The following is a 9,202-nucleotide window of genomic DNA, read 5'->3' on the forward strand; positions in this document are numbered from 1 at the left end:
GTAAAAAGATCACATTAGCAATTAAAGAAAAACACTTCAGCAAAACATGCTCAGCTCAAAGTGTCTGAATCATTTTTGATCCGGAGAATGTTTGGGTATAATATCACAGTTCACTTTATTTTGCTCTCCTCACTTACATAAATGAACTAGTGTCCTGCACCCACGAGTAAAAAAATATCAAAAATGATATCTGCTGTCTGAATAATTTTTGGTTTGACTGTATATATATATATATATATAGCTCAGCTGCCTGTGATCAGTGGTAAAGATGATGATGATGTTCTTTGCTCACCTACAAAATCACCCCAATCATTGATGATTCAAGTCATCTAGTGATTTTTTTTTTTCATATCGCAATATATATCGCAGAAAAACAAAATATCGCAATGTGAGTTTTTTCCAATATCGTGCAGCCCTAACGGTGAGTGTGAAGGTCAGATGATGCTGAAGCTGCATTGATTTGCTCTCAGTATCTGCTCGTCCTTCAGGAGCGCCGCGCCGACAGCAAGCGTTTACTTGAGAAGTGAAATAACGAGCGTCTGCAGTGTTTGTGACGGAGGACGGTTATAATGAGACGCGGCTCACCATTTAGAGAGCGTCAAACTCTTCTGAAAAATAACAGATGAATCGTTTCGCTCTGTGAGGTTATGAAGTAAAAACTAGCGTGAGTTTATTGGTGAGGGATGAGAATGGCAAGGTGTATAAAACAAACTTTAATGAAAAGCTTCCCGAATTATGTGACATTATTACATTATTTTAGCTAGATGTTATATACACGAGGGATGATGTGCAGTCAGCTGGTCATTATCGCAAAGTAAACTTTTTTTTATTTTTTATTCTTTGCTCTTGAAGGGATTTATTCAGTAATAATGAGCTGCTGGCTGACATTACTCTGATATTTCAGTTATTTTCATGTGAATATTTCAGGTTTCTGATATATTAGCCGCTATAAATAGTAACTAGAAGAATAAAACAGTGCAGTAAAATGTCAAACTTTTTGCACTGCAAACCAGTGTGTTTATGATTCTGATAATACATTAGTATAATATAACAGATACTAGTTTGCAATATAAACCAGCATAACAGACTGGAAGCAAAAATAACTGAAAGTGTTTGGGCTGCATTATTTATATATAGTAAATCAATCTTTGGTTAAATTAAAAACATTGCACAGCTCTGCCACTTGGTGGCGCTATAAGATGGAAAAAACATAAAAACGGCTATAACTGCGCAACCATTGGTCCGATCGACTTGAAAATGGGTATGCAGTGTCTTTGTCTGAAGTGGCACAAGTGTCTATGAGGACATTTGCGTATCTCAAAAAACATGGCCGCCATTGGCAAAACAATTTTAAGCACCTATTTGACAAGGTTAACGAAGGTCGATCGGAACGAAACTCTGTGGGCATGTTCGACTCATGGCCCTAAAGGTCTGTACGAATTTTGAAAGAAATCGGCCACTAGTTGGTGCTAACGAGTTTTATGGCTCTGTAATCACGTAGTGTTTCACACTGCATATCATTTGCATATCATTTGATAGATCTTTTTATATTGACCAACTTTGCCTCAAGAACCATTGCTGTCAATCAAATCGTTCATTAAATATTCACAAATATGTTAAAAACGTACTTTTGCGATCTAGTCCTAGGTTTTTCGCTCAGTCTCGATCAAACCACTGCAGCGCAATAATTATCAAAAAAAAAATTTGAATTTTGTCCTTTGGTTAGCTATAATGTGGTCATTTTAAAAAGGGGAGTGGCCAAATATACCCAAAAGCCTATAAAACCTAAACGAAAACTCAAAACTTTATGAAACTTGGTGAAAACATGTGTCAGATGACTCTTAACAAACTTGCAAAGTTTCATGGAGACCGGACCATTGGTGGCGCTATAACATTTAAAAAGGCCTCAAAAACACAATATTTCTGTAGTAAATAACCTCAAATTGCAAAAAAAAAAAAAATGTTCATATATTCACACACACACACTAGATCTTCATATCATATGATAGATCTTCACATTCTGAACAACTTTGCCTCTGGGACCAATGCAGTCAATCAAACTGTTCATGAAACATTTGAGGTTATTTTAAAAAACTCTACTTTTGTGAACTAGTTGTAGGTTTTAAACTCAAAATCAATAAAATCAGTGCAGTACTATTGTCTAGACTCTCTAGGTCAATAATTATCAAAAAATGTTGAACATTTGCATTTGGACAGCTATAACATGGTTATTTTGTGATATGTTCTTTACATAGTGTACCCAAAGGCCTACAAATCCTAAAAGAAAGCCCACAACTTCTCAATACTGTGTAAAATGATGCATAATTTCACGCTAAATAAGCATATAAATTTAAGACATATTGGGCAAAAAATAACACTGTAAAAGTTATAAAGATTAAAAACACAGTGTTGTATGAGAAATTGCATTTATAACCACTAGATGGCAGTGGAAGGCCACTAATAGGCTCATCAAACTCACTAAAACAGTACTGTTCATAGGTTTGCTTCTGGATTCATGCTTAGACATTATAAAATCACTGTTCTAACATTGAAAATCACATTTAGTCAAGTAAAGGTAGAGTTTACCATTTTGTTGATACAGACATATCAGTTTTTACAATTATGCCAGATTATGATTACAGTGAAACCTGAAAATGACATATACACTCTTAAAAAGAGAAGATAAGTATTGTCACCTATTTATTTCAAATATTTATATCTGCAGCAAAATGTGTGTGCATGTACGTATGTTTATGTATGTGTGTAAGCATGCTTATTGAGTATTAATATAATAGTTTAACCATTTAATTTCTTTGTGTGTGTCTGTGTGTGTGTGTGTGTGTGACGAGTTCAGGTGTGTGTGTGTGTGTGTGTGTGCGCGTGATGAGTTGAGACACACTCTCTCTCTCTCTGTCTCTACTGTGCTGCTCTTTTGTGTCCTGCGGTGATGTGTGAGCTTTGAGACTCTAATCGTTGCAGACGCCGTCCGCTCACCTGAAAATGACATATAAACTCTTAAAAAGAGAAGATAAGTATTGTCACCTATTTATTTCAAATATTTATATCTGCAGCAAAATGTGTGTGCATGTACGTATGTTTATGTATGTGTGTAAGCATGCTTATTGAGTATTAATATAATAGTTTAACCATTTAATTTCTTTGTGTGTGTCTGTGTGTGTGTGTGTGTGTGACGAGTTCAGGTGTGTGTGTGTGTGTGTGTGTGCGCGTGATGAGTTGAGACACACTCTCTCTCTCTCTGTCTCTACTGTGCTGCTCTTTTGTGTCCTGCGGTGATGTGTGAGCTTTGAGACTCTAATCGTTGCAGACGCCGTCCGCTCGCATCCTCGTCATCAGACCTGATCTCACCTGATCATGTGACACAACAGATTGCAAACAGTTGCTCAGACGACGATGCACTGTGACAATTGCCATGGCAACAGCTTGTGTAATGGGACACAGGTGGCGACGCAGATCGGAGTGAATGTCATCGTGCCAAACACCCGCCTGCAGAAACACAGCTGTGTGTGTGTGTGTGTGCATGCGTGCGTGTCTTTCTCGCATCGATCTCATGATGTCCGTGTCCTGTGCGCTGGCACCCCATGAGGCTCCTCAGTATTTGCCTCTCAGTCTGAGATCTCATGTTTGAAAATTACTGAATTATTTCAGAAAACATCATCATGAGATTTTGTTTCTCTTTTGGCATAAAAGGAACAGCTCACCTAAAAATTAAAATGTGAGTTTGTTTCTTCATCAGGTTTGTAGAAATGTAGCATTGCATCAGTTCCTCAGCAATGGATGCTCTGCAGTGAATGGGTGCCGTCAGAATGAGAGTCCAAACAGCTGATAAAAACATCACAATAATCCACAAGTAATCCACAGCACTCCAGTCCATCAGTTAACATCTGGAGAAGACAAAAGCTGAGACACATCCAGCATTAATATGTGTTTAACTAAAACACAAGTCCATAATTCTATCCAACAAAAATATTCTAAGAATGTTGTGTTTAGGATTTGACAACCTTTGAAGAATGTTTTTTTTCTTGGTTATGCGAACATTAAGGAAACCTTCCATTGTATCATTTTGCAAACATTATGGGAATGTTACTTTTGAATTTTCTGAAACAAGTCGCAACATTTAAAAAACGTTAGATGAGCGTTCAACTGAAACATTTCAGGAAAAAGTTCCACGAATGATGTATGAATAACATTTTGAGAACATCATTATAAACCAGATCACTTTGAACTAACATTCTGTTAATGTTACTGGAAGAATGTTTGTTTATAACGTTCTCAAAACGTTCCTTGTTAACTGGATAACACTTCCTCCAGTGAAAAAGTGTTCTGGTCTGAATCCGGAGAGAAATCTGCACAGATCAAGCAGCGTTTAAACAGTTCTAAACTAATATGGGGCTGGATTTTGATGTCAGAGACAACAGGAGATGCACTTTTTCACTGGAAGAAGCATTATTATGGATTATGGACTCGTATTTGAGTTAAAAACGTCTTAATGCTGGATGTGTTTCAGCTTTTGTTAACTGATGGACTGGAGTGCTGTGGATTACTTGTGGATTATTGTGATGTTTTTATCAGCTGTTTGGACTCTCATTCTGACGGCACCCATTCACTGCAGAGCATCCATTGCTGAGACACTGATGCAATGCTACATTTCTCCAAATCCTGATGAAGATCAAACTCATTTTGTTCATTTTGTTTTTCTATAGAATGTATTAAAACTACTAAAATATTATAAAAATGTACAATGTATGGACCTTCACAGAAACCCTTCTTACTTTACAATATTAGACCTGATTGAGACTGGAATATTAATCTCTCATGCACTGACCTCTGTTTTCTCGTTCGTGCCGGTTTGAGTTGATTAGCAGGATCTCTGGCGTTCGTTTAGCAGCTCTTTTGGTCCCTTTAGAGCCGTTTGTGTGGTCAGATCAGCCTCAGCGGAGCATGAAGGGCCAGAAATGTTCCTCTTGCCAGGAACATTTGAGCGAGCAGAGACCGAGAGCAAGAGCTCAGAGCCGTTTGTGTACACAGAATCATGTTTTGTTTTGTTTTTTCCAATTTGAGCTTCAGATCTTTTGAAATATTTAACTTTTGCAGCTGGACTGGATGTGGATGTTGTTTTATTTTCTGGGTGGACTCTTGCTTTAAATCTTATGTTCTTGCTAAAATATACCCCTCTGTCAGAGATGCATGTTACAGGTGGAAGCAGTCGCCAGCTGATCTCATTCATATGTTTTGGGAATGCCCTAAACTACTTGATTATTGAAGATGTTTAAAACTTTGAAAGACGCCTTTGCCATAGATCTTGATACAAATCCACTTTTGGCCATTTTTGGGATGGTAGTTGATGCTAACCTTTCAATAACAGTCCAAACGGCTTTAGCCTTTACTACTTTACTAGCAAGACGTCTCATACTGTTGAAGTGGAAACATGTTTCACCCCCTTCTTTTGATACATGGCTGGAAGAAGTGTTTGCCTGCATTAAATTGGAAAACATTTGATTAACTTTCTAAACACTTAAAGGGATAGTTCACCCAAAAATGAAAATGTGATGTTTATCTGCTTACCCCCCGGGCATCCGAGATGTAGGTGACTTTGTTTCTTCAGTAGAACACAAATGATGATTTTTAACTCAAACCGTTGCAGTCTGTCAGTCGTATAATGGAAGTGAATGGGAATCACGGCTTTGAGAGTCAAAAAAACATACACAAAACCAAATTAAACCCTGCGGCTCGTGACGATACATTGATGTGTAAAGACACGAAACGATCGGTCTGGGGGTAAGCAGATAAACATCACATTTTCATTTGTGGGTGAACTATCCCTTTAACCTGAGCTTAACCTGAAGACCCCCCCCTCTTCTTTTTTCTTTCCTTTCTTTTCTTTCCTTGTAAAGTGCTCTGTTTGTTAGAATTTTAAGATAGTGTTTTCTTTTTCATGGGAAGTTAATTGATTGAGGGAGGTGTTTACTGGGTTATAATAGCGTGGAATGATAATAAAACATAAAAAAAAAGTTTTCTGTTGATTTGATGGTCCATGCAGGAAAACCTCTGAAAATTCTGTCATTAATTACTCACCCTCGTTCCAAACCTGTAAGACCTTCGTTCATCTTCGGAACACAAATTAAGATATTTTTGATTAATTCTAAGAGCTTTCTGACCCTCCCGTAATGATGCTGAAAATACAGCTGCGCATCACAGGAATAAATAATATTTTAATGTATATTAAAATAGAAAAACTTTATTTTACATCCTATTAATATTTCACAATATTACATTTTTTCCTGTATTTTTGATCAAATAAATGCAGCCTTGATGAGCAGAAGAGACTCCTGTAAAAACATTAAAAATCATTCTGATCCCAAACTTTGACCGGTAGTGTAGATACATGGATACTTTGTTTTTTCTTTGATCTGAACCTAAACAACGTATCCGCGAGATGTCACATGGATTATTTTAACAATGTCCTTACTACGTTTCTGGACCTTAATCGTGGAAGGATCCTTGCAGGGTCAGAGAGCTCTCAGAATTCATCAAAAATATCTCAGGTTTGTAACGACATGAGGGTGAGTAATTAATGACAGAATTTTCATTTTTGGGTGAACTATCCCTTTAATAAAGAAATTTGGAAAAAAAACAATCTTATGTTGAGTAGATCCGAAAGCTCTTGTTATTCAATTCAAGTTTATTTGTACAGCGCATTTCACGATACAAATCATTGCAAAGCAACTTTACAGCAAATTAAGTTTCTACAATATTTAGTGGTAGCTTATCAGTGGTGACTGTCAGTTAATGTACATATGGCAGAAATGTACGGAAAAATCAATTAAAGACGTAATCAAACGTGCAGTTTCTGTGCTATGGTGGGGCCTGAAACCTGACTGAAATTCTTCATAGAGATCATTTTTTTGCAGGAAGGAGCACAGTTGAGCAGACACAACTTTTTCTAAAATTTTAGACATAAAAGGAAGATTTGAGATGGGTCTGTAATTTGCCAGTTCACTAGGTTCACTTGTTATTTGCCCGCAGTAAATGGCTGATGTGTGTGTGTTTCAGAGCGTAACGTGGATGGTCTCCAGCAGGCGCTGCATCAGTCCGTCTTCCTCTCGGCCATGTCTGCTCACCCGAGCCGTGATCTGCCGCTGTGCTGGGAGCAGCACTGTAAGCTTCTGCCCGGTGTGGCCGGCGTTCAGGCCAGTCGCGTCGCCCACTGGGGCGTGGAGGAGGTGAGGAGCGCTCCGTCTCATTCAGTGTTGAGTGCAGCTCATATGTGACCCTGGACCACAAAACCAGTTATAAGGGTCAATTTTTCAATAATGAAGGTTTTTTTGACAGTACATTGAAGCTTTGAAAAGAAAGATGCAGTGTTAACCCTAACATTTTATTTTAAGATTTAACATTTGTAGATGGTCTAAAGCAAAATAGTTGTAAAAATTCTGAAAATCTTTTAGAGCTTATGATTTGTTTAAAAAAATAAAACATATTACACTTTAATGAATAAATCAGTATATATAAAATTATTTAATTTACAAATTTTTTTTCACGTAAGCTATAGATTCTGACCTTTAAATCAAAACATACTCAATATTTTATGACATCAATTACTGCTTTATTTAATCAGAAACATTCTAAATGTTATTTGTGTAGGCCATTTTACTTTTAATGTAATTAGAAGTAGGCCAACAGCGCCCCCTACAGATTAAATGCAGCGATCCAAAAGAGTGAATCTAATCATCATTCAGACAAAACCTTGCTTCAAGAATGAGCCACACTGCTGACGTGATCTAATCGCTAGCACACCCTGAGCACATGTGAGCTAATGCATTCCTCTTATCAGCAAGACATATCGGCATAATTTTTCATATTGAGCCGATGCCGATATTTAGATTTAAAGCCATTATCGGCCGATTCCGATATCAGTCCGATAATATCGTGCATCCCTAGCCTAAGACAAAGATCCCTAGCGCTGAAGAACTCATTGTCACCAGTTACATTTTTGTAAGTTTCAAAAGAATGTGTATGACTAACTGTTCGAATTCACCGTGACTGATTCTACCACAGCAGAGTCAGTAAATGATGTTGTTGTTACTCAACCTGTGTAAGTCTATCAGACTGTGAGAGCTTCAAGAAGATCTTTGAGGACTTTGACTCATGTAAGTTATTGCTTCAGGTCAGAGGAGTAATGTCACGCTCTGCGTTCATGTGTTATTTTACACCACTTCCAAAATGAACACCTAAAGCAGGAAAATCCTGTTTAGACTCCTCTGATTATGAATCATAATGGAATATATTTCCATACTATCCTTACTATATCTGCAGTATGGATGTACCATTGTGAAAAAGAAGTACACTTTAGCATACTTACATAAATAATATACCTTAAAAGTGTGAATCGAATGTATTGTTTTCGGACACTTATGCATGTTATTTCAAATTAAATGAAACTGTATTATAGTTTGAATTTATAATAAATGCAATTAGTTAAATTTAAGAGTGATTTTTGATGCACTCAAGTAAGACTTAAGTATATTTAATATGTAATATCATAATTCTGTTGTCATTCAAATATGGTTTAAGTGTCATTTTGAATGTACGGACAAGCATTTAAACTAAAACTTTAATGACATTTCTATTGAAATGTGTATGTCTGTATTTAAATATATTTGTAATAACACTTTTGCAATGAAGTTGCAATTTAGTGCATTTAAAACAATTAAAATTATAATCAAGTACTTTACACGTGCTTTAATAAACATAAGTGTACATCTTTAAAAACACAACAAAATATGAGTAAAACTTTTAATTTGACATCATTACTTTTTAAAACAGCTGTCTATGTGTGTTAAGAAACAGTCATGAAAGTGTGCTCTCTTAAGTATAAGTGGCCTTTTATTTCAATAATGTATAAATAACTCCAAGTACGTTTTTTTAATAATCATAAGGTTTGACGCACACTACAAGTGCACATTTAAGCACACTTCTTTTTCACAAGGGTATACTGCGCGTAGTATGTAAAAACATTTGAAAAAATGCAATTTATGCAACAGAGGAAACTGTGGTACTGTATCTCAGAGTACTGACAACAATGAATTGGAAAGCTCACAATTCTCTATTTAGGAGGAATACATTTTTTAATACTAGGAGCCACCTAAAGAGATAATCAATCTCGATCCTCACCAACCTTTCA

General features: G+C 36.5%; 1 protein-coding gene across 2 annotated transcripts in view; it reads left to right on the forward strand.

Annotated features, from left to right (window-relative positions):
- l3mbtl4 (L3MBTL histone methyl-lysine binding protein 4) overlaps nucleotides 1–9,202 on the forward strand; it is a 77,335-nt gene that overhangs the window by 55,635 nt on the left and 12,498 nt on the right. For both annotated transcript variants that reach the window (XM_016499797.1, XM_016499796.1), the window contains one exon: nucleotides 7,072–7,241. In XM_016499797.1, the coding sequence (XP_016355283.1) occupies nucleotides 7,072–7,241 (170 nt within the window). The remainder of the gene's footprint in view (nucleotides 1–7,071; nucleotides 7,242–9,202) is intronic.

This window comes from Sinocyclocheilus anshuiensis, unplaced genomic scaffold (genome assembly GCF_001515605.1).
Source record: "Sinocyclocheilus anshuiensis isolate Anshui unplaced genomic scaffold, SAMN03320099.WGS_v1.1 scaffold1814, whole genome shotgun sequence".
Classification (NCBI taxonomy): domain Eukaryota; kingdom Metazoa; phylum Chordata; class Actinopteri; order Cypriniformes; family Cyprinidae; genus Sinocyclocheilus; species Sinocyclocheilus anshuiensis.